Source organism: Alosa sapidissima, chromosome 11 (genome assembly GCF_018492685.1).
Source record: "Alosa sapidissima isolate fAloSap1 chromosome 11, fAloSap1.pri, whole genome shotgun sequence".
Lineage (NCBI taxonomy): Eukaryota > Metazoa > Chordata > Actinopteri > Clupeiformes > Clupeidae > Alosa > Alosa sapidissima.
This window is the reverse complement of record NC_055967.1, coordinates 38,122,589-38,150,122: the sequence shown is the minus strand read 5'-3', so window position 1 is coordinate 38,150,122 and position 27,534 is coordinate 38,122,589. Positions and strand designations below refer to the sequence as shown.

General features: G+C 45.2%; 1 protein-coding gene across 1 annotated transcript; it reads right to left on the bottom strand.

The window, feature by feature from the left end:
- Positions 1-974: 974 nt before the first annotated feature.
- Positions 975-26,269, bottom strand: LOC121724139 (overexpressed in colon carcinoma 1 protein homolog). The gene is made up of 8 exons (XM_042110499.1): positions 26,160-26,269; positions 25,766-25,888; positions 24,925-24,987; positions 14,704-14,728; positions 11,799-11,834; positions 11,088-11,167; positions 3,425-3,457; positions 975-3,015 (listed from the first exon to the last, which is right to left on the bottom strand). The coding sequence occupies exons 2-7, from the start codon at positions 25,815-25,817 to the stop codon at positions 3,453-3,455; spliced, it is 261 nt and encodes an 86-aa protein (XP_041966433.1). The 5' UTR covers positions 25,818-25,888; positions 26,160-26,269; the 3' UTR covers positions 975-3,015; positions 3,425-3,452.
- Positions 26,270-27,534: the final 1,265 nt, after the last annotated feature.

The window sequence follows — 27,534 nt, the reverse complement described above, 5'->3', positions numbered from 1 at the left end:
GGTCAAGGCCATGCGGTTTGTCACGTACAACTGGAACCTCTCCAGAGCCACGCGTCCCGGTCAGCAGGCCCGACTCCCTCTGACACAAGACAACAAGATTTAGTTCTTCTTGGTAGATGTACATGTGCCCACACCAGCATACCTAGGTTTGCAATATGTTATGTTTGATAAAAAGCCTTCACTGACTGCAACATGGAGTATTTTTCAATCATGACATTATGATTTGTTAGGTTGTAGGTGTTGTTCTTGTTGTTGGTTAATGGAGGGACTAATAGTGTTTGACATGTTGGCTGCAGTTGTTTTGTTTATTTGTTTTTGTCTGTCAAATATTGTTGTCATCACATCTACCATGTCACAGAGACCCCCCACCTTCAGTTCAGTTTACCATCAAGCTAAGGGATAGCTAAGCTAAGCTAAGGGATAGCTAAGATACAAAATCCAAAAGATGTTTATCTGGATTGTGTTTATGCAGGATATTGCACATGACTAGTAAAATAATTTGATATAAAACTGCCTAGTGTTTGGCACTTTTGTACAAACGCCGAATATATGCCAAAATCTTTTCCTGTAATGAAGCCTAGTCTTTGCAATAATGAGGGTGCATGTATATCCATATGCACATAAAAGCTTTTGCGTTATTAATTCATTCTTTGGCATATCTGTGAGTATGCCCTTGCTTGGCCAGTGCCCAAGATCACTCATTAAACCCAGAGTGATCTGAGAGCATCAGATAAAGCTGGCCCTGTAACGCTTACATATCTGCTACATTCACTCTCGCGTGGCCCCAAGCTCCACACATTCAGTGGAAACAGCTTGTAGGAGATCAATCATCCAACACATCAACTGTGTTTTAATGACAACAAACATTCCACTCCATCGAGCCTCCATCATGCACCTCTCAGGGACAAATGGCAATCCTATCAAGACTATTGATTCTCATGGCCACAGTGAATGCACACTTTTGAGAGCCAACAGACAGTATAAAAGACTTTCATAAATATACCCAGTAGCAGTCTAATGAATTCCAAAAGAGCGTAAGCCCATTTAGAACAGTTTTTATTATGTACAACCTCAATATTTCAATAATATTATATAATAAGTTTATACATGTCCTCAAAGAATACATCTTCCACATAACATCTGCCTGGGCCTAATATACATTTTTGAAAATATCATGATACGAGCCCTCACATATACACATACATATGCTAGTCACATTTCATTGTCATCCTAACCTACAAATGAAACAATCACTGCTTTATTTGTGGCTAGGCTTGTCTCCTAACTGGAAAGATGTAGTATGAAAATGAATATGCACTCTGCATTAAGAATAAAAATCATAGTTGGACCATGCTAAACACACACATACTTCTTGCAAAGATTAAATGTTACAATAACATTTCGTCTATGATTCATAAACATATTTGTTATGCAATCTGTACTGACTTGTATTTGTTTCTACACTCTATTTGAGTTCTATAATGTATAATCAGAGGATAGATTTATCTATTTATTCCCCAAAGGAAAATGTCAGTGACTGAGTTTCTCAACGATGAGCAAAAGAGCTTTATGAAATGCCTGAACAGAATGTGAAACCTGTAAACATAATGCCACCAAGTTTACTCATGGTCAAAACAAAAATGCTGGTGCTTCATTTGTTTTTGCTGTTGTCATGTTAGATTTATTTTACATGTCCATTGTGGACTTGCTTGCCAAAAACAAAGTTTCATATACAAATTCCCATGTCAACATAGACCCTCGTATGTTCTACTATCACATCCATGGTGTGGATATATGTGACAGATTGTTGGAAAAGAAATCCTCTATTATATTCCAAGGCTTCCTGCTCTGTTTCCAGCGCTGGCTACATAGTACGTTCTGAGTGAACCACTACAAGCTCGAGGGGAAAAAAGATGGCCGACTTACACATTCCTTCTGTGTAGCATGGCTATAGTCAGAGAGGGAACCAATGCTGTCAGACAAAAGGCCCAAACACACATGGCAATAGAGATCCATAGTGCTGCCTCCTCCAGCACTGCACAACACTGGCAGTTACATGGTGCCCTGTGTTTGACTCTCTTTCTCTCCCTTTCCCCTGTGTGTGTGTGTGCGTGCGTGCGTGCGTGTGTGTGTGTGTGTGTGTGTGTGTGTGTGTGTGTGTGTGTGTGTGTGATACAGAGAAAGAGGAAGAGGGAGGTCACGGTGCATATTTAAAAGGAAAGAATAGAAAACAACACCTTAATTGTGCACACTGTGATGTGCCAATAACATTGTCTTTGCGTGAGAGAGAACAGGTAGAACATTAAGACACCACGAATGGAATTAATGTCCAAGAAAGAACAGAATCAAATATTCATTCATACATAACCCTAACCCATTAAAACATGTCAGCAAACTTCCTGAATTGAAATATCTAAAGATACAAAACAGTTGAAAAAAGTGCATGACTTGTTACATGCAGTCTTAATCATCAACATAAATAAGAAATTAAACTATAAGCCATTCTGCTGAAGGATATAAAATAATTTTGCTCTGATATATTCCAATCCATATCAAACCCACCTTAGCATCTATTTACTTTGCTGTACATCACATCTCATTTTGAACTCTGAACCATATCCAGCAGTATTCTGAAGCAATGCAAGGTGTGTAGTGTTTTTGTTTCCATTATTGCAGACCTGATCATTCCTGGTTGAATATGTTGGTCCATCAAATAAAAGGAGAAAGTCATGTAGCAGGTCCTGTCCTGAGAGGGAGATGATTGGCTAGTGGGGGACTCTGATAGTCTGGCCCCATCCAGAGTCTTGATGCCCTTGCCACTGCCCAAGTTTGTGTAAATATGGCGTCACACAGAGGCATCCCTGCATGGCACAGTGCTCCTCCACACACTACGGACCCCTGGGGAGCCCTCATGGCCAGGAGCCTGAAGACTCTGGGTGGCTCGACCCAGCGGAGGCCAGAACACCCCAAATGGACCATATTAGAGGACAGCCTTGTGCGTACACAATAGAGCATCTGCAAAGACAAGAGGAGAGGAGGAGGGGGAGGAGGAGAGGAGAGGAGGAGGGGGAGGAGGAGGAGGAGAGGAGACGGATGCTAATTTAGCTGTAGAGTGCACAAGGGAGGAGCTGATAACTTCTGAATGCTCACAATTATAAATGAGTCAACCATTCCAGTTGTAAAACAGTGGCATTCAGTGGTATTTGGTAGTGATGGTTTGTTTTGTCTTTTCAGCACTCTGATCAGTCCATTTATATCACATGTCATAATAAGGCAGAATTTGAATGTGTAATTGATGTGATGTACTGTATCAGCACACAGTAACCATAGAAGGACATTTATTTTTTTGTAACTGGTTGTTTTTCTGGCATCAGGGGCATCCTATTATGCGTGTGGGTGTAAAAGACAATGAAATTAACTATACCTGTGTCACATCTGATTATTCTTTTCTGTTAATCTGAAAAACAACCACATACTGTATCAACTAGTTAGTCAAGGGCAGGAACATACTGTATGCATTTATAATAATTGTATTGTTATTTTAATGTAAAATGTTTTGTATTTCAGTATGATTGTATAATAACAGTAATAATTGTTCTAGAAGCATTCTGTGTGATTTGTACAATGCCTATGATAATTTTGGGATAATTTTGAGTGTCAAGTCAGACAGTAGGCAGCTGGCTGGTGGCCTACAGGAGGTTGGTGACTATCCTGTTAAGAGGCAACTACTTTGAAGCTTTGAACTCCCTTTCCTCAGTGTCCTGATGCCTCGGCCTCCTGCAGCCTCTGTGGCCCACTGTGCAAAGCTTAGCCTCATGCTGCTCTCATCTAAATGCCACATTCTGTTCCTGCACCTTCTAAGATTTAATTTGCAGCTCCCTTTACAGATGTGGCTAATGCCTGCACACACACGCACGCGCGCACGCACACACACGCATGCACACAAGCGCGCACGCGCACACACACACACACACACGGAGACTGATAGAAGGAGAGAGAGTCTGCTACATGTAACAGGGAATTCGTAATTAGCAAATGTGCCTTTGACTGCAGAAACAGTGAGGTTCTTTGTGAAGATTATTCAGTAACATTGGAAAGCTGTCTTATTTCCAGCTAACTGAATGTTTCAATGTTATATAATAGGGCCAGAGGGCAATTGATATGTTCAATCCACTTCCATTTGACTTCATGTGAGGTAGCAAAACGGTAGCAAAAAATATTGCAAGCTTCATGAAGGAATGTAGCAACATCTAATTTCCAACAGTCACGTTCCCCCCCCCCCCCCCCCCCCCCTTTACCTGGAGATGGACTGCAGCTGAATCTAATTACTCTTCTTAAGCAAAAGCATATGATGGTAGAGTGCAGATGTGCCATTATTTTTGAATGCCTAAAGTTGCACAAATTGCATAATGTTTGTCATATCATCAGGGCTTTGAACCAGATTTTTTTCCCAATTGGTTCGTTCAGAACAGAAACAGTATTTTAATGTTCCCTGTTTTTTCAGTTCAACCCTAAAATTGACATTCCTGAACTGGTTAGAACAAAAAAATAACGTTCCATGTCAGCTGCGGGACATACAAATAAGTAGGCTGATCATTAGGACTTTAAAATTATATTGTTAGTCTACGTCTCTATCCTGTAAGCGGCATAACTGTAATTCTGACATGCCTACATTTTTTTCAGTATTATGAATTAAGGAAAATGTCTGCCAAGTTGTTTATTGGCAAACAACTGATCACATAACAATTATACTTCTTAGATAGCTCAATTGGTGCAAATGACAAATAGGGGAGGCTACATAACTGTCATAGAGAACTTCAATTGACCAAACCTGGTCAGGGCTCAATCAGTGCATTTGTTTCTCTTATGTCATCAAACAATACAAAACCATAAAGCATTACTGAAGCATCACTGTAGTTCTTACATCCATCCAAAAGCCTATGCAACTCACATAGCTAAATCTGTGTAAATAACTGAAATATGGTAGGCTACATACAATAGCTGCCATACATGGATTTCTATGCAACGTCACGAAAACATGCATGCGCAACCAAGAGGCAGAAAGCACCATAGAACAGCATAGAGCAATGCAAAAGAGCAAAAGAATAAAATGAGTTTTTGTGCTGAAAACGGCACCAATTTGAAATCACGATGGTTAGAGAATGTTAAATACGGAATGCATGTCTTCGCCAAAAATGACAAAATACGATGTTATATTAATAATGCAAATGAACGGCAAACTTTGAAATATAGTCTGAAATGAGATGTTATTATCATTGAGACAACAGGGGTATACAAAAAAATCCAATTGTAGCTTATGTAAGATCCGACAAAGAGTCCAGAGAGATAGTGGTAGTAAACAAACTCTTTACTTAGAACTTGGCCAACATAATCACAGCATGTACAACTCAAGTGCCACCTCCAGTTCCCCGGTTAAAACATAACCTCACATCCCGCTACCTATTAGTCTCGCCTCGCGAGAGCCCCCCCCCCCCTCCTAATTAAGGACTCACCAGAGAGCATGCACCTAGTCAACAAAATCAGCCAAGTGGCGTGGAGGGTGACGGTCTCTTGCCGGACGCTGTAGAGGGGTAATGGGTTCGGGAATCGTCACAAGACCAGAGGGGTCTTCAACAGACCTGCTGGTCTCGGGTTGTGGTGTTTCAGCTGAGGTAGACTCAAGCAGCCCATCCTCAGGTGACTGCTGTCTAGGAACGATGGATTCTCCGGCAACCAGATCCGTGCCTGAAATCACTCTACCATGCAGCTGATCCACGTGGCGTCTGTGCATCTGTCCGTCAGGAGTCTGCACTCTTTATGAAACTGGGCCCGTAGGTTCTACTATCACACCAGGGATCCATTTGTGTCCCCCAGTGTAGCTCCTCAGGTACACCGTGTCCTGTGGCCTGAAGCATCTATTTGGGCCATGAAGTTTTCATGCACTCACTTCCTGCTTGTGGTGCATCTCATTCTCATAGTCAGGATGAATGCGATCAAGGGCAGTGGTGAGACGCCGGTTCATGAGAAGTTCGGCAGGGCTCTTTCCTGTCGCTGAGTTGGGAGTGACATGCTGTGACAGCAGGAACCTAGCCAGGCGTGTCTGCCAGTCACCGACAGTGATCCTAGACAGGGCCTCCTTGGTTGTCTGGACCATACGTTCTGCTTGGCCATTTGAACGAGGATGGTAAGGGGCCGTCGTCACTGGTCTGATGCCATTCCGCCTGGCAAACTCTTTGAATTCTTCTGACGTGAAGGCCGCACCATTGTCAGAAACAATGACGTCTGGCAACCCGTGAGTTGCGAAGAGGAGTCTCAAGGTGCTGATCACTGCAGAGGATGACATTGAACTCACCATGGCAACCTCTAACCATTTAGAGTGTGAGTCCACAATTATGAGAAATGTCTTCCCTTGGAATGGACCCGCAAAGTCAATATGTAACCGGGACCATTTCTTAGTTGTCCACTCCCAAGGGTGTAGCTGTGCTGTTGGTGGTGCATGACGGGATCTCTGACAGGTTTTACAGGATTTTACTGTCTGCTCGATCGCTGAATCCATGCCCGGCCACCAGGCATAACTCCTCCCCAGACCCTTCATATGCACAATGCCTGGGTGTGCATCATGCAGCATGGCTAGTACCTCCTCCCTTGCCAGGCTGGGAATAACCACACGACTTCCCCACAATAGGCAGACCTTGTGTGCGGACAGTTCATGGCGCTGGGTAACAAATGGCTTGAAACTGCTGTCAGGTGTGTCCATTGGCCAGCCATGCAGGACCCAGCGCAATACACGGGACAGAACTGGATCCTTCCGAGTAAGTACAGCAATGTGTTTTGCATTCAGTGGGGCTTCAGGTGCCATTTCCAGTAAGAGTACCTCCATGGGGAGTCTCACGAATGGCAGTGGGCAGTGGTAAGCGGCTAAGGGCATCAGCATTCGCCAGCTGTTTGCCAGGGCGGTAGCACAGCTCGTAATCATAGGCCCCAAGAAGCACACTCCAGCGAAGCATGCGTGGGGACAGGACAGGTGGCATAGGCTTAGAGTGGTGTAGCAGGCCCAACAGCGGTTTGTGGTCAGTAAAGACCAGAAAGTGGCAACCAGCGAGGTACTGGTGGAATTTCTTAACTGCGAAGATGACCGCCAAGGCCTCCTTATCTATTTGGGCATAATTTCTTTCTGTGGAGGATAGTGTCCTTGAGGCAAAGCAGATGGGAGCCTCCCGGCCATCAGATTCCATATGGAAGAGTAGCGCCCCCAATCCATAAGACGAAGCGTCACAAACAACCGCTAATGGCTTTGTCTCATCATAGTGCGTCAGCACGCCATCAGCCTGAAGCAGTTGTTTAGCAGCAGTATAAGCCTTTTCATGTGAGTCAGACCACTGCCAGGGTGCAGACTGATCCAGGAGGCGATGCAGTGGTTCCAGGATGGTGGCCTTGTTTGGCAAAAAGCAGCTGTAAAAATTGAGTAGGCCTAGGAATGATTGAAGCTCTGTTTTGTTCCGGGGCGAGGGCGCCTTCTGAATGGCCTCAACTTTCTCCATAGTCGGCCGTACACCATCCTTGTCCACATGAAACCCCAAAAATTCAACTTGGCTGGCAGCGAACACACTTTTCTCCTTCTGCAGCCGCAATCCTGCTTCCGCAAATCGTTCCAGCACTACACGAAGACGTTCATTGTGCTGGTCCACAGTCTTACCAGCTATTAAGACATCATCCAGGTACAGTTGTACCCCTGGTATACCAGCGAGGAGGGTATCCATAAAACGTTGGAAGATGGACACAGCTGTCGAAACTCCAAACTGCAGGCGGCGGGCCCGAAACAGCCCACGATGGGTGTTTATCGTGAGAAGTTCTGCAGCCTCGTCGTCCAGCACCAGCTGCTGGTAAGCTTGTTTGAGGTCCAATTTACTGAAGATAACTCCCCCTGCCAATCTGGAGAACAGTTCAGCTATCGTAGGAATGGGGTAAACATCAGGCTGCACCACTGTATTTACTGTGCAGCGATAGTCACCCGAAATTCTTAAGCTGCCTTCTTTTTTAACTACTGGGACGATGGGTGTGGCCCACTTCGAGTGTCGCACTGGTTCAAAAATACCTTGAGCTACTAGCTTGTCAAGCTCCTCGTCTAGCTTTGGCCGCAGGGCAAAAGGCACGGAGCGTGCTTTAAAAAACTTAGGTTACGCTGTCGTATCAATATCAATGGCAATTGGAGGGGTACGTGAGGCTCCGAGGTCCTGAAAAAGTTCTGCATATTCCGTTAGGATGGGCTCCACGGATTGCAGGCATACTTGGTGCACACCTAACACGGAAATGCCCAGTGCATCAAACCAGTCTCTGCCCAGTAGACTTGCCCCCTGACCTTGAACAATAATCAGGGGTAAGGTCCTGCGATTACCCTAATACTGCACCTCCACAAAATGTTTCCCCTTAACTTGTAGTTGTGCTTGTGACCATTGTTTAAGCACACTACTGTCCTTGAGCAGCAAAGGCGGCTGGGTAGGCCACAAGGTGTTGTAACTGCCCTCACTGATCAAGGAGCATGCGGCTCCAGAGTCCACCTCCATAACATGTGCCTTGTTATTCAGGATCACAGTGGCTTGATATGTTTTTTTTATGTGAGCATAAGGCTGCCTGCCCATGGTATAAATGTCATATTCCTCGTCTTGTTGCCAAGAAGTCTTGTGTCTGAAGAATCTGCTGATGTGACCTCCCTACTCTTCTTAAAACAAACACGAGCAATGTGTCCCCTTTTCTTGCAATAGTGGCATACTGCAGAGGCAAATTTGCAATGTTGTTGGTTGTGTGTGCCTCCACAACGAAAACATGGCTTTGCACCCCCTTCTGCTGCTGTTTGTTTTATTTTGAAGATGGGTGGACTGTGTGCAGTCTGATAAACTTCTGCTGACTGTGGTTGTCCACTTTGGTTCGGCTGGAGTATACGTGCATTTAATGTGGCCGTCTCAGCAGCAAGGGCTTTCTCCTCGGCGATTTTGAATGTGAGGTCCTTTTCAGCCAGCAGGCGGCGCTGAAGCCCCTCATCTAGCACCCCACAGACAATTCTGTCTCGCAGCATAGCTTCCAGCTGGTCACCAAAATTGCAATGTACTGAAAGTTTGCGGAGTTCAGCAATGTAGCTGGAGATGCTTTGGCCTTGCTTCTGTTTGCAATTGTGAAACTGAAAACGTTGAACAATTTGTGATGGAGGAGGACTGTAGTGACGTTTTAATTACGAGGTTTGCATAGGTGACGGCTGTAGGAAGGGTGGGGGCGACCACCGAACGTAGTGTGGAATATGTTGCAGCCCCACAGACACTAAGCAGAATAGCGTGCCGTTTCTCCTCCTCCGCTACGTCGTTAGCCAGGAAAAAACATTCTAATCGCTCAATATACTCTTCAATGGAATTGCCAGAGCCTTCATCAAACTCTTCTATACGACCCAGCGTGGTCATGGTGATTGTCATTACTCACAGATTGATGCCGGACTGTAGACTATCGAAGGCTGCTGATTAGGCTACCATAAAAAATAAACTTTGTAGATTCGGATCCCATCCTCGTCGCCAGTGTGAGATCCGACAAAGAGTCCAGAGAGATAGTGGTAGTAAACGAACTCTTTACTTAGAACTTGGCCAACATAATCACAGCATGTACAACTCAAGTGCCACCTCCAGTTCCCTGGTTAAAACATAACCTCACATCCCGTTAACTATTAGTCTCGCCTCGCGAGAGCCCCCCCCCCCCCCCCAATTAAGGACTCACCAGAGAGCATGCACCTAAACATAAATCGCAATACATTACAGCTTACAGCAGCCGACTATTTAGGTTAAGTTTATAACGTTGTGGACGGCCACCAAGCGTCTTCTGCCCCACGGCTGCACACGCATCTAGTTTTGTTGGTAAACGGGAAACCCGTGTATTGTGAACATCAATTGGCCAAACCTGGTCAGGACCCAATCAGTGCATTATTGTCTCTCTTATGTAATCAGATAATACAAAACCACAATGGAGTGTACACAGCTGCCATTGTGAATATTAAACTTATAAACAAATGCCCAAAACCTTGTCAGGGCCCAGAGGGAAATGACAAAAGATTCTGCCTGTACAGCTGGTGGCAAGCTTCTCCATTACATTTCTCCCGAAGAGTGGACAACTGGAAGTCAACCTCACCAAGTCATATTGCACAGAAATCTTGTCAAAGAACGAAAAGAATAACGTTATTAACCAGTTACCATTATTTTAGATAAACGATTCTGTTCCGTAACATAAAAAAATGTAGTTTCTGGTTTCGTTTCTGTTCTTAGGAAAACATCAAAAGTTTCTGGTTTTAGTTTTCGTTCCGTGAACCGGTTCAAAGCCTTGCATAAAATACTCGTATTAAGCTTGCACACACTGCATAGACTGAATGGCATCGCAATCACATGTGCTTTAATGGTTGCATTATGCCCTAGTAATGGATAGATAGATAGATAGATAGATAGATAGATACTTTATTGATATAATGCAGATTTTCCTATCAGTATGCACTAATCATATTTTATTTACTTGTGTGTTTTGCCCAAATTATAATAGCTTGTATTTTGCTTAATCAAAATATTAAGACAAACCGCTTACATTTTCTTAGTTTTCTTAGCTAGTTATATCTGCTCTGGTCACTAGGTGATGGCTAATCAGCCAGTCCATCTGGAGCATACCAGAACACATTGGTCTTTTATTAACCCATTGGGGAATCACTGGAAGGCCATATTGTTTTCATTTGAAATGGTCATGTAGCCATATGAGGTCTAAATAAACTCAACTCAATTATGTGTTGGGTGTCATATGACAGATAACAGTACATAACGTACGTGTCCTAACATGGCTGTAATATGCAGCAGCCAGTGGCTATTTAGTGTCTGGTTCATGGAAATAACTTCCTGTCTTACATTTCCTCCTGTCACACACGGTGCCCACTGATGTCATTTAGTAATTCCTCCGGCAATGAAACTGATGAACAAACTCACATCAGTGTCCATAAGAAAGGGGAGGATGTATCCTCACTCTTTTGTGTTTCTGTGTGTTCTGGTGGTCACAAGAAAAGGGAAAAGGCTAACCTTTGTGTGTGTTCTTGGACTGACTTGATGCAACTGCGGTCAAATCTGCTGGAAGACCTACATAAACCCCACCATAATTCCTGGGGACAGAGCCAAGAGATGTTTCATGTAAATGCATCTTTAACATGTGAGATTGTACACAAAAGAAAATACATTAGAATAATGATTTTACAAGATGATTTTGATTCCTTTTTATTTTGATTCTTGAAAATCATAATGGTGCTGCTCCTTCAACACATGGCCGAGGACATGAATAACCAAGGAGAATGGCAGCATAACCTAACCATGCGTAGCCATTTTAATGGCTTCAGTGCAGAGCAGAGACACAAGTGGTTCTGGGTTCCTTAGATACAAGCTGTGTTCACAGATAATGAAAGCCACTTATACTGTACCATCAGTCAATATTCAAAATGGAACTAGAGGGATTGGTGGTAGCCTGCATTAAATCACCAATCTCATTACTGAATTCTGAAGTACAATATGACATGATGCATCTGTGCTTTGTACTTTGTACATTTGTTCTCTGAAATAGATGTCGAAAGACCAGGAATGTCTACACTGCCAGTTTAACAGTATGTGGTCTCCTGCATGTTTAATCAGGAAGAGTCAAGCAATCAGCCTTCCACATCTGTCTCCTATGCTTTTGTGGCTAGGCCACAAAGCTCCTGAGACTGAGGGGAGGTTGGTAAGGGACTTCCGTGCTTGGCTTACCTTCTTTTCTCATCATCTGGTGAGAGGTCTTCCGTCCTGCAACAGGGCAATCATAGATCAGCTGTTGACACAGTGAAGCGTTAGAGCCCAAAGCCACCAACTGAGCTAGCATCTGTCCGCCACTGACAAGATCCAAAATGACTGTAGTTTGTGTAATGTGGGCCTATGGGCCTGTTCTCTCTCTCCCTGTTGCCCAAAGAGACATGCTAATGTCTAATGCTGGTCTCTCTCCCTGACGCCCAAAGTGGCATGCTAATGTCTAATGCTAGATGCTGATGCTAGATGCTAATGTCTGATGCTGCTAATGTTTAATGCTAATTTTTTTTGGTGAAAATTAAATTCTGATTATAATTTCTACTAGTTTCAAACGGTTTTGTTCTTCAAATCCCGTGTAATGTAAGTATACAGACATTAAAGGCATGCTTTTTGTTGATTGGCAGCAAGTTTAGTTCACATTATTACCTAGCAACTGCCGTGCAACCACAGACCCAGACCCTTCTTTGTAGTTACACGCGCCTGTCCTATAAGTATACTCTTTTGATCCCGTGAGGGAAATTTGGTCTCTGCATTTAACCCAATCTGTCAATTAGTGAAACACACACAGCACACAGTGTACACACAGTGAGGTGAAGCACACACTAATCCCGGCGCAGTGAGCTGCCTGCATCAACAGCGGCGCTCGGGGAGCAGTGAGGAGCTAGGTGCCTTGCTCAAGGGCACTTCAGCCGTGCCTACTGGTCGGGGTTCGAACCGGCAACCCTCCGGTTACAGGTCCGAAGTGCTAACCAGTAGGTCACGGCTGCCCCAAAGTATATCCAAAGTATGTCCTAGTTGCTCTGTAGGCTAATATATGGGGACAACAGCAGGGAAAGGAGTCTAAAGCAAGTGTGTGTGTCTGCGTCAACGAGTGCATCAGGGCAAATATACAGTAGGTAAGAAACTATAGGATAGTTATATAGTTTTAACATTGTATTCACTACGCGCATCACGCACAAGCCCAATAGCAATAAATAGCTGCTAACTGCTTTTCTCTCTTCGAGAATGTTTAAGATGTCAAAATGCACCAACTTTGTGTTGCAAGGATGCAAGGATGATCATGCAGCAGCATCTAACTTGAACGTTACTTACTCTAATTAATTGGGAAACGCATCTTGAGTGCGCACCAGAGAGAGAGAGAGAGAGAGAGAGAGAGAGATAGACTGGCAGGTTCCATGTGTCATTGTTGATATCCCCTTTTAATATATGAACTTATAACTGCTTGTAACAACTTAATATTATGCATAGTATTGTTAATATTGTGTTATCAATGTGGCACAAACAAACAAGGTTAGAGTTTATGGACTAGCCTTATATCTTACAAGAGCTGGTGGAAGGGTTTTATGAGAAAGCTTAGACTGAGCAACCTTAAAGTGACAATGCACCATAGCCTAAGTTCAACAGCATACAATTAGCAGCATTTCTTAATATTTTTAACTTTAGAATTTATCATATATTTTGTTGTTGTTTTCTTTTCTTTTTTTGGGGGGGGGGGGGGGGGGGGGGGGGGCGGGGTCCCGGATTTAACATGGGGATTTTAAATAATCACACCTGTTAAACTCTTGTGGGGACAACGAAGCCTGAAATGCAGACGTTTTGCTCAACACACTTTTGCCCTCTGCCTTAAGACGGCCAACTTAGATCTTTGCTATCCCAGAGCTAACTTGCAATGCAACTTGCCATAGGTAGTTAGCTTCAATTAACATCCGGATCTCCTTATATGGGCTTCAGAGATCAATGTCTGATTTTAATGTCTGATGCTGGCCTCTCTCCCTGATGGCCAAAGACACATGCTAATGTCTGATGCTAGATGCTAATGTATGATGCTGGTCTTGTTTGATTTTAGCCTCCTTGCTAGCACTTCCATTTGTCATGCCCAAGGCCTCTGGATTAATGCTAGTGCAGGAATGTGCTTATTCATGTATGGAATCACAGAGGGAAATAACATTTAGCAGGGATAAGACAAGTAGATTAATGTTTATTGAAATTGGTGAAAAGACAGGAAATTCCAGGGACAGTTGTCATGTTTGAGTTTAATCTCCATACCCCCTCGTAAGATACCAAATATTTTGAGTTGTAGCCGAAGGAAAACAGTAACAGCTTGTTTTTCACAGTTTCTTCTCCTCTGGCTGTCTGACTGATAGAGCTGCTCTCCCTTGTGACAGGAATCTGGTGCTGAGTGCAGAAAAGTTGTGCAATTAGGCCTTTATAGGCGAGCCTGTCGTAACAAGCCTCAGGGGCCATGCTTTTACATGGAAGGTGATCCAATGTTTATCAGGATGAGAGGGTTGTGAATGCAAGCTGATTGATTCACATTTGGGGAGTTGTTTTGGAAAAGTCTCTTCTGTCAGCCATCGTGGTGAAAAATAGCAAGAGTGCTGAGGGACAAGGGGGGCCTGTCTGAATAAACAGGCTGCATCAGAGGAAGGGCACACAAAGACAAATAGCTGCCCAATCTCTAGCACCCCTTTAAGGGACTATTTTGATGTGGAGAAACATTACTATCAGCAGTCAATTGAAAAAAGAAAAAGAACAAAAGTGAAATAATAAAAGAAAGGCCAGTATGCTCTAACATTGATATGCTTTGAATTCTGGATTTAAACATGCACTGTGTGTGTATGTTAAGCCTCTGTTGTTCATCTCTGCAACTCTTTTGGACATAGAAAGGGTGTCAGGCCATTTTACTTTGGTCACCACAAGCACTGTGTATTGCAGATGAAGGCTGAAATTTAATCTGGCAAATCTGCTGCCAAATGTCTCAAGCTTTCGTGGAATTTGCCTGATTTAATTGTTGTCTATTTTGTTTGTTTCCAAAATGGTATGTTTATCTGAAAGGTTCAAGCTTACATTGTCATCACACAATACTCACACATCTTTAGAAGCTTCTGCCGGCCCTGTACAGATCAAAAAGAAAGTCTCAATTCATTTACACCACTCAAAACTAATCATGATACATAGACACAATACTACACAGAGTCAAAACTAATCATGATACATAGACACAATACTATACAGAGTCAAAACTAATCATGATACATAGACACAATACTATACAGAGTCAAAGGCAAGGAATAGACTTTGATCTTTCATTATCAACACTCTGATCTAGTAATAAACCAAATCACGCGTCCATATTGGGAATTAGTTGGTCCTGCCATTGACAACAGGGTGGAAAAACAGACCAGTGAAATCAATGGAATATTGTGAGTTCTAAGGACAGTGGAAAATGGCCCACCAGTAGACTCTGTCTCAAGTGTCTTTCCACCTTGACCTGACAAGCGACAATAGCTGTGGTCTGGTCTAGAGGTCTCTAGTGGTGCTTGAGCGGTCTTCTAGAGACCACTCTGTGGTCTTTTTTGGGTTTTAATCACCCACGCCAGGTCCTGTAGAGGTCACCAACCACTCCTGACTGAACTGGAGTACAGCTTGGGCTGTGATGTGTTATGGTATAGACGTTGGGTGGAAACCCATCTTTAGCAAGGCATCTAGCAACAAACAGGCTCTTCTAATAATGGCAAATTGCTTAGGCATGGTTGGCCTTACTCAAGGGCCCTTGTGACTGTTTCATTTGTGCAGAGTGCTGGTCTGTTTGAGGCCTGAACTGATAAATGTGCGCTTTCACTTTCAGCCCACACTTCACACTAAGGAGATGTGTATACTGTAGAGTGGCCGCTATTCATGTGCGCATAGCTTGCAGGGGTTGAAAGAGGACAACAGGCAAGGCATTCACAGAGAATGCCCTGCAGGGACGACTGCTGAACTTACAGTACCAGAGTTGCTGTCCCCTCTGCTATTTCCTCAATGCTGGGTGGCTATATTACTACAAACAGCCCAGTACAGAGGTGGGGACACACGTGATGGTGCTGAATAGTCCTTGTTGATAGTGTGTCCAACATTTTGCTTTGACTTCCCCTGAACTCCTGAAGACCCAGCTCTTCAGAGAGCATCTCCTCTCGTAACACTACTTACAACTAGTCTTGCTGATCCTAGCACTTACCACCTGACTACAACTGACACTTGACTGTTTCAAAACAGCACTCACTGATGCACTTATTCTTATTGTATTCTTATTGTAAAAATACCTTTTTTAAATTGTCCTTGAATTCTTGAGAGAATTGCTTTAAAAAGCTTAAACTGTTTACCATGTTGTTAGTCGCTTTGGCTAAAAATGCGTCAGCCAAATGTAATGTAACTTCACAGCAGTCATCAGGTTGTTTCATAACTCACATGCTGATCAGAATGAATCCATTTTTTATTCTTAATTCTTAATGAGAATTTATGCTTTAATTTTTGTATTCAGTACCTCATATATCTTACACTCACACATGATGATAACACATGATTACACTGATAAAGCCTTATGATGTTATAAGCCCTTAAAGCTTGACATTGCAGAATACATCATAAAGCTTCTTTTATGTCTTGATAATGGCACTAATGACGTATTTTCCTCATATCAAAGACAGTTTATTCTGCAAATGCTGTTTATGGAGCCATATGACCCCATAGAAGCTTCCAAAGTTCTGTAAGACTTCAACCAGAGGTGGGACCAAGTCACTGTTTGGCAAGTCACAAGTAAGTCCCAAGTCTTAGCACTCAAGTCCAAGTCAAGTCCCAAGTAAATACAGAGAAGGGCAAGTCGAGTCCAAGTCCAAGTCTCATCAAAGCCAAGTCGAGTCCAAGTCCAAGTCCCAATCTTTTTCAAGTCCTGAACAAGTCATCAGGTACTCTTCACTTAATAATGGCATTATTAGACTATCGATCATAATTTTAACACTTCCATCTAATCCACAGATTTATTTTTTTATAAATACAGATTAAAATATGTTCAATGTTTCTGTCTTGAAATCTTTTACGATATATGCATGCGCATACAATATACACATGTGCATACCTGAGTAATCTGTACAAAACGGATAGCTACATGACAAATAAAAATATTGTTTTTCCAAATTTCGGAGCCCACTGTAAGGATGAGTAATAATTTGACTGATGGCATTTCACTGCGCTAGGCCACAGATTTGCCTGCAAACAATTTATTAGGCTGTCTGCCAGTGGCGACTCATAAGGGAAGCCAAGGTCAACACTTTTATATTATTTAAAAGATAATAATGACACAGTAATTTTGTTTTAAAGTATTAATTTCTTAAGAAATACTACACATGTGATGCTGTTTATCTCATTTGTAAATGGTGCACTGTCACTTTAAGCCCATTGTGTGCCACTGTCCACACATTCTCATAATGATCTTTTTTACCAGCTCCATTCCTATGGCTAGTCCACAAACTCAAACATTGTTTGTGCCACATGAATAGCACAATATTAACAATGATAAGCATTATATTAAGTTGGCACAAACAGCTTTCATTCCTTTGGAAATAGATGCATGTATGACATGATGCTTGCTTGACATTTTCTGTTTGCAATTAAATGTGAATTATGAGCCTGGTAGCCAGTAGCCACCTAGCTAGCTGAGTGGAATGCGTTTCAATCGGCATATCAATGTGCTTCATGTAAACAAATTATTGAATAGGCCTACTTCAAGACTCACCATTTCCATTAAACAAAGGCAAAGACAACTCTTCATATTCTTGTCCACTTTCCAAATCACAGTGAGTGCAGCCTATGTCATAGTGACCTGGATCTCATAGTTTATAACAGTAGTGAGAACCGGATAAATCCGCAATTTCCCCTAATCTCGTATTTGTTGCCTTCATGATTTCCTTTTATACGTTTCTTATATTTAAAAGAAAATATCAATCATCATCAACAATGACAAGCCAGCTGGAACCTGCCACTCGTTTTCTCTCCCTCTCGTGCGTGCTTAGATGGGGTTCTCAATTAAATGGAGTAGGCTAGCATAAGTTCAAGTTGGATCTTAATGGAGAGGACTCGAAAAGTATCATCTTTATGTAACATGCTGTTGGTGCATTTTGACATTGTAAACGTTCTCTAACAAGAGTGCAAATCAGTTTGCAGTAAAGCTACTAGTTATTAGCTAAATGTTGGTCGTTTCTCTGTCTCTTGGTGCCCTACACACAGTGCGTAACGCATGTGGGGGTAGCGGCAGCACTGAACTGTGCTCTGGACTGGCCGCTTGTCTCCGCTATTTTTTTTTTTTTTTAGTCGCGGAGGGAAAACATCTCTGGGGTGACTGGTCCACGATCAGGAAATTTAGTTTTTGACTCGAGACATGTCAAGTCGTCACAAGTCAAAGAGGCAAAGTCCGAGTCAAGTCTCGAGTGAATAGTATTCAAGTCCAAGTCGAGTCGCAAGTCATGCCGAATTTTATCAAGTCAAGTCTGAAGTCATTAAAATCATGACTCGAGTCTGACTCGAGTCCAAGTCATGTGACTCGAGTCCACATGTCTGACTTCAACTACAACATCATAAATCTTTATGAATGGAGTAATTTCTACTTATATGTATTTATATAGACTTTGATCAGTCACTATACACATTATGAATACCCCATAAACATGTATACACCTGTTAACCTGCTACTAAGACATTCATATACTACACAGACCTCTGTTTTGTGTAAGAGAACACATTTGAAAGGACATCTAGCCACACTGTCAATATGGTGTGCCCTTTGTGTTTATTAGCCAATATGGTATATGCCCAGTATGGTATATGCCCAGTATGGTATAAGCCCACTATGGTATATGCCCAATATGGCATATGCCCAATATGGTATATGCCCAATATATGCCCAATATGGTATATGCTCAATATGGTATAAGCCCAATATGGTATATGCCCAATATATGCCCAATATGGTATAAGCCCAATATGGTATATGCCCAATATGGTATATGCCCAGTATGGTATAAGCCCACTATGGTATATGCCCAATATGGCATATGCCCAATATGGTATATGCCCAATATGGCATATGCCCAATATGGTATAAGCTCAATATGGTATATGCCCAATATATGCCCAATATGGTATATGCCCAATATGCCTTTTGTGCCCTTTTGTGTCTGGAGAGTGAAGAGAGCTGTCAGTGTCAGTGAGGGCAAACAGTATCCATCACAGAGATGCACAACTCACACCCACAAAGACAGCACCACACAAGTAAACTCGCACAAAGACTCACAAGTAAACTCACACCCACAAAGACACACAAGTAAACTCACACCCACAAAGACACACAAGTAAACTCACACAAAGACAGCACCACACAAGTAAATTAAATACAGCTGCAGCAAGACACACACACACTCACATACAAACACATATGCACACACACACACACACAGAAATGTGCATACACACACACACACACACACACACATACAGTATACGTACACCCACTTACACACACACACACATACAGTATACGTACACCCACTTACACACACACACACACACACACACACACAGTATACGTACACCCACTTACACTTACACACACACACACACACACACAGTATACGTACACCCACTTACACACACACACACACACACACACACACACACACACAGTATACGTACACCCACTTACACACACACACACACACACACACACACACATACATACAGTATACGTACACCCACTTACACACACACACACACACACACACACACACAGTATACGTACACCCACTTACACACACACACACACAGTATACGTACACCCACTTACACACACACACACACACACACACACAGTATACGTACACCCACTTACACCCACTTACACACACACACACACACACACACACAGTATACGTACACCCACTTACACACACACACACACACACACACACACACAGTATACGTACACCCACTTACACCCACTTACACACACACACACACACACACACACACACACACACACAGTATACGTACACCCACTTACACACATTACATTACATTACATTACATTACATTTGGCTGACGCTTTTTAACCAAAGCGACTAACAACATGGTAAACAGTAAGTTTTAGAACAATTCTCACAATTTTAGGACAGTTTAAAAAAACACATTAGAGTACAGTAAGAATAAGTGCGTCGGTGAGTGCTGTATTTTAACAGTTACTTGTCAGTTTAAACGGCTGGTGAGTGCTAGGATCAGTAAGACTTGTTGTAAGTGTTGCTATGAGAGTAGATGTTCTCTAAAGAGCTGGGTCTTCAGGAGTTTTTTGAACGTGGAAAAGGATGTCCCTGCCCTTGTAGGAACTGGCAGTGTGTTCCACCAACGAGGAACAACAGATGAGAAAAGTTTGGATTGGCTTGAGCGTACCGGTGGTAGAGCTAGACGTCGTTCGTCAGAGGAGCGCAGCGGTCTGGAGGTAGTGTAAGTCTGTATGAGGGCATTCAAGTAGGTGGGAGCAGAACCGGAGACTACTTTGTAGGCAAGCGTTAGAGACTTGAATTTGATGCGGGCCGCCATAGGTAGCCAGTGTAGCTGGATGAGCAGCGGGGTAACATGTGCCCTTTTGGGTTGGTTGTAGACCAGGCGCGCCGCTGCGTTCTGGATCATCTGAAGTGGTTTCACTGCGCAGGCTGGGAGACCTGTCAGGAGGGCATTGCAGTAGTCGAGTCGTGAGATGACTATTGCCTGAACCAGAAGTTGGGTAGCATCTTGAGTCAAGTAAGTCCTGATTTTCCGTATGTTGTAGAGTGCGAAACGGCATGACCGGGCGACTGAGGCAACATGATCTGAGAAGTTTAGTTGGTTGTCGAGAACAACTCCTAGATTTCTTGCAGTCCTGGTCGGTGAAACAGACAGGGAGTCAAATTTGATGTTGATGTCGTGGTGTATGGTAGGTTTAGCTGGGATGACCAGCAGTTCAGTCTTTGAGAGGTTCAGCTGGAGGTGGTGTGCCTTCATCCATGTAGCTATGTCTGAAAGGCAATCCGAGATCCGTGCTGAAACCAGGGGGTCGTCAGGTGGAAAGGACAGATAGAGCTGTGTGTCGTCTGCATAGCAGTGGTATGAGAAGCCGTGCGAACGGATAATCTGTCCCAAGGAGGTGGTGTAGATAGCAAAGAGGAGGGGGCCCAGCACTGAGCCCTGGGGGACCCCTGTGGTGAGATGGTGAGGTGCAGATAGCTGACCAAGCCATGATACGTTAAACGAGCGTCCTGTGAGGTAGGATTCAAACCAGGAGAGAGCAGCTCCGGAGATTCCCATGTCAGCGAGTATAGAGAGAAGGATACGGTGATTAACCGTGTCAAAGGCAGCCGATAAGTCAAGCAGAATGAGTACTGATGACCGAGCGGTCGCCCTGGCTTCTTTTAAGGCTTCTGTTACAGACAGCAGAGCCGTTTCGGTAGAGTGGCCGCTTTTGAACCCAGACTGATTTGGATCCAGAAGGTTGTTCTGTGAAAGGAAGTCAGAGACCTGTTTGGAGACTGCTCGTTCAATGCCTTTGGATAGGAAAGGCAGTAGTGAGACAGGGCGGTAGTTCTCGACTTGAGCAGGGTTGAGAGAAGCTTTCTTAAGTAACGGTGTTACCCGGGCCATTTTGAATGCTGTTGGAAATGTGCCGGAGGTTAGCGAGGCATTGATCACATGTGTGATAGCTGGAGCGATGGTCGGGCTGATGGACTGAAGTAGGCTCGTAGGTATAGGGTCCAGCGAGCATGTGGTAGGACGGCTGCATGTCAGGAGTCTGGACACTTCACTCTCGTATACGTATACGTACACACACACACACACACACACACACACACACACACACATACAGTATACGTACACCCACTTACACACACACACACACACACACACACACACACACACAGTATACGTACACCCACTTACACACACACACACACACATACAGTATACGTACACCCACTTACACACACACACACACACACACACACACACACACACAGTATACGTACACCCACTTACACCCACTTACACACACACACACATACACACACACATACAGTATACTTACACCCACGTACACACACACACACACACACAGTATACGTACACCCACTTACACACACACACACACACACACACACACACAGCATACGTACACCCACTTACACCCACTTACACACACACACAGTATACTTACACCCACTTACACACACACACACACACACAGTATACGTACACCCACTTACACACACACACACACACACACACACACACAGCATACGTACACCCACTTACACCCACTTACACACACACACAGTATACTTACACCCACTTACACACACACACACACACACAGTATACGTACACCCACTTACACACACACACACACACACACACACACACATACATACAGTATACGTACACACACACACACACACACACACACACACACACAGTATACGTACACCCACTTACACACACACACACACACACACACACACACACATACAGTATACGTACACCCACTTACACACACACACACACACACAGTATACGTACACCCACTTACACCCCCCCCCACACACACACACACACGCGCACACACACACACACACACACTCATGCACTGATGACTCCTCACTACGACCATGATCCAGAGCCCACCTTCCTGAAGCGGCAGCATGTGTGGATTTCAGACACGTCTCACCGCAGCACGTCTCCACACACACGTCTCACCGCAGCACGTCTCCACACACACGTCTCACCGCAGCACGTCTCCACACACGTCTCACCGCAGCACGTCTCCACACACACGTCTCACCGCAGCACGTCTCCACACACACGTCTCACCGCAGCACGTCTCACCGCAGCACGTCTCCACACACACGTCTCACCGCAGCACGTCTCCACACACACGTCTCACCGCAGCACGTCTCCACACACACGTCTCACCGCAGCACGTCTCCACACACACGTCTCACCGCAGCACGTCTCCACACACACGTCTCCACACACACGTCTCCACACACACGTCTCCACACACACACATCTCACCGCAGCACGTCTCCACACACACACATCTCACCGCAGCACGTCTCCACACACACACATCTCACCGCAGCACGTCTCCACACACACACGCCTCACCGCAGCACGTCTCCACACACACGTCTCCACACACACGTCTCACCGCAGCACGTATCAATTAGCCGCTGCATCTCTCCACACACACACGTCTCACCGCAGCACGTCTCCACACACACGTCTCCACACACACACATCTCACCGCAGCACGTCTCCACACACACGTCTCCACACACACGTCTCACCGCAGCACGTCTCCACACACACGTCTCCACACACACGTCTCCACACACACGTCTCACCGCAGCACGTCTCCACACACACGTCTCACCGCAGCACGTCTCCACACACACGTCTCACCGCAGCACGTCTCCACACACACGTCTCCACACACACGTCTCACCGCAGCACGTCTCCACACACACGTCTCCACACACACGTCTCCACACACGTCTCACCGCAGCACGTCTCCACACACACGTCTCACCGCAGCACGTCCCCACACACACGTCTCCACACACACACACGTCTCCACACACATGTCTCACCGCAGCACGTCTCCACACACACGTCTCCACACACACGTCTCACCGCAGCACGTCTCCACACACACGTCTCCACACACACGTCTCCACACACGTCTCACCGCAGCACGTCTCCACACACACGTCTCCACACACACGTCTCCACACAAACGTCTCACCGCAGCACGTCTCCACACACACGTCTCACCGCAGCACGTCTCCACACACACGTCTCCACACACACGTCTCCACACACGTCTCACCGCAGCACGTCTCCACACACACGTCTCCACACACACGTCTCCACACACACGTCTCACCGCAGCACGTCTCCACACACACGTCTCACCGCAGCACGTCTCCACACACACGTCTCACCGCAGCACGTCTCCACACACACGTCTCCACACACACGTCTCACCGCAGCACGTCTCCACACACACGTCTCCACACACGTCTCACCGCAGCACGTCTCCACACACACGTCTCACCGCAGCACGTCTCCACACACACGTCTCCACACACACGTCTCACCGCAGCACGTCTCCACACACACGTCTCCACACACACGTCTCACCGCAGCACGTCTCCACACACACGTCTCACCGCAGCACGTCTCCACACACACGTCTCCACACACACGTCTCCACACACACGTCTCACCGCAGCACGTCTCCACACACACGTCTCACCGCAGCACGTCTCCACACACACGTCTCCACACACACGTCTCCACACACACGTCTCACCGCAGCACGTATCAATTAGCCGCTGCATCTCTCCACACACACACACACACACACGGCCACACAGGCACCCTGCCGAGAGCTGCAACACACACGGCCACACAGGCACCCTGCCGAGAGCTGCAACACACACGGCCACACAGGCACCCTGCCGAGAGCTGCAACTCCACACACACACACACACACACGGCCACACAGGCACCCTGCCGAGAGCTGCAACTCCACACACACACGGTCACACAGGCACCCTGCCGAGAGCTGCAACTCCACACACACACACACACACACACGGCCACACAGGCACCCTGCCGAGAGCTGCAACACCACACACACACACACACACACACACGGCCACACAGGCACCCTGCCGAGAGCTGCAACACACACGGCCACACAGGCACCCTGCCGAGAGCTGCAACTCCACACACACACACACACACGGTCACACAGGCACCCTGCCGAGAGCTGCAACTCTCCACACACACGGTCACACAGGCACCCTGCCGAGAGCTGCAACTCTCCACACACACGGTCACACAGGCACCCTGCCGAGAGCTGCAACTCTCCACACACATGGCCAGCGTCTCTGGGCTGAAGGAGGCTAACGCAGGAGGCTAACGCAGGAGGCTAACGCAGGCACCCGGCCGAGAGCCGTGGGGGGATGGAGGGTGATGCACAGCGGCTCTCTGTTTAACACCCAACTCGCACGAGAATGGAGATGCCAACAGCGGAAGATGAGTGGGAGATGCCAACAGCGGTGGCAGTGAAGCAGAACCAGCAGAACCCAACTGCCTCTGTCTCTCATTCTCTCTCTGACATACACAAACAAACACACACACGCACGTTGACACAGTAAACATGGGATTCCTAAAACACACTCACCTCCTCCTGATGTGCTGGATGCTGAGGAGTTCCCACAACCCATTTTGCATCGATGCTCAGCAGCTGGCGAAGAGTAACAAAGAAGAAGGAAGGAGGAGAAGAAATGAGAGGAAAGAGAGAGAGAGAGAAGAGCTCAGGGCAACGAAGACAGAGTGGAGACAAGACGGACAGACAGAGTGAAGGAGAGGAAGAGGGAGAGAGAGGGGGCAGAAGGCTGAGACGAGCTCTCTGTTGTTGCCCCTGTTCAGCCTCTCACTCTCTGTTGTTGCCCCTGTTCTGCCTCTCACTCTCCAGCGTGCGCGCGGTCAGCGTCCCTCTGCAGCAGCACACAGACTGAGGACAGAGCAGCAGCAGCAGCAGCAGCAGCCAGGCTGTACAAGCAAGAGAGAGAGAGAGAGGGAGGGAGAAAGAGAGAGGGAGAGAGAGGGAGGGAGAGAGAGCAGCAGCCAGGCTGTACAAGTAAGAGAGAGAGAGAGGGAGAGAGAGAGAGAGGGAGAGAGGGAGGGAGAGAGAGCAGCAGCCAGGCTGTACAAGCAAGAGGGAGAGAGAGAGGGAGGGAGAGAGAGCAGCAGCCAGGCTGTACAAGCAAGAGAGAGGGAGGGAGAGAGAGAGAGGGAGGGAGGGAGAGAGAGAGAGATGCTTTGCCCTCACATGATTTGCTCTTCTCCTCCACCCTCCACAGGGTTGCCGGGGAAACAGAGGGGGAATGGGGAGGGGTGGGGTTGGGGTGTTCTCTCAGCAAATGGCAAGCCACACATTTTACCTTACAAGCACAAAACTACATGCGCCGCACTTGCTAAATGAGCATAGGGGACCCACAGGGAAGAGACATTGTCCTCACCTGCATTCCTCAAAGTGTCCTGTGGAGACCTGAGATACCAAAGCCAAGTCATTCTGAACCTGGCACTTCAGAGTGGATGTTCAAAAACCATTCCCCTCTGGGCCGGGGGACATGGTGTTATCTCTTCAGAAAAATAGTGAGTGAGTGAGTGAAATCCAGCATGCTAACAGAAAGTTTTCTTTAAGAAAAACATCAACACATTAGCCTCTATTGTTTAAGCTTTTGTTGTATGTGTGGATGAGTTGTGATAACTGTGATATGGTGAAGGATAAAAATAAATCCACCTTATCCAGTACTGACATTTTAATACATTCAGTAGCCCAGTGCCAAGGCAACATGTATCGTATTCATGTATTCATGTATATTAATGTGTGAAGAACACCTGTCTGCTCACATATTGAGAGGAATTGAAAGGTTTTGGTTCAGTGAGACACATTGCATTACATTAGTTTCTGTCTAAAAACAGTGAGCGAGCAAACAGCCATCAGCCAGCAGGCCCCAACAACAGCACCGTTAGTCCTGATAAAAGCCATCAGCCAGCAGGCCCCAACAACAGCACCGTTAGTCCTGATAAAAGCCATCAGCCAGCAGGCCCCAACAACAGCACCGTTAGTCCTGATAAAGGGAACTTGATAAAAGGAACTGATGTATTTCATTTAGTATTTGGCAGCTATATGCTGTAAAAAGATGTTTTTACATGCTAATCTTCTTAAAGATGTTTTTAAATGCTAATCTTCTTAACAAACATTATGCATAGAGGCGTGTGGGAACAGCTATACCTGTCCTTTACATTGTGGTGTTCTTTCCCTTTACATTAATAATATCAAGTTAGCTCTACAAAACACCATAAATGCAATAACCCACTCAAAGGCACAGTAGAGAGAGTTGTCCCACAGTAGAATATAAGTACAGTATAGTAAAGAATTTATAGTAAAAAAATCGTTTGACTGAACTTTTTTCAGGCCATAAGTCATACGTTGTTCATGTCTACCTATAGAGATAGCACCCCTTTTGCGGTCGCGACCTATTGGTTTTTAATGTACAAAAAGATGCAAACAGCAAAGTAAAGGGAGTATTCGCCTTATTCACACGGCGGCCATTGTTTAAACCAAAACGAGGCTACAGGGTACACTTACTATAACATTAATGCCACCTACAGGTGAATGCATAGAACGTAACAATCCTATGGTTTGTGTACCCTGTAGCCTCGTTTTAGCCGCCAATGGCCGCCATGTGAATAAGGCGAATTGAGAGTGTTCTTGATTGAGATTGAGTTTTCCTGATGAACAAAAATATATTTTAGTACCATCCCTGACCATTGCTGATTAGCCATTGCTGTTCTTTTCTACTGCAGCAATATTGTAGAAAGGCTTTAACACACTTATTTAATTACTTCAGGCCAAAAGTGTTTAAAGGGGAGATTTTTTTCTTGTTAATATGCAATTCAACACCAAGTAAAATCTATAAAATCAAGTTTGCAAGACTTCCCATTTCCTCATTAAAGTAACGAATCAGAACATTCTAGATATTGTTCATATTTCCATTTGTTGCCTCATCCGCATTTAATAAAAACATGGTAATTTTGAGTTTTACAGACAACTCAGTTTTCCAATGAGCAGCAATACTGTGTGTGCTCATGCAGGAGGTCTGCGCATTTGATAACGACAATCTGGAGACGGTGCTTTTGTCTTCAGCAACAGATTGTATAAGGTTGACAAGAGGTTGCGATATGGTGAGGGACAGGTCGTGTTGCGCTATGAAAGAACATG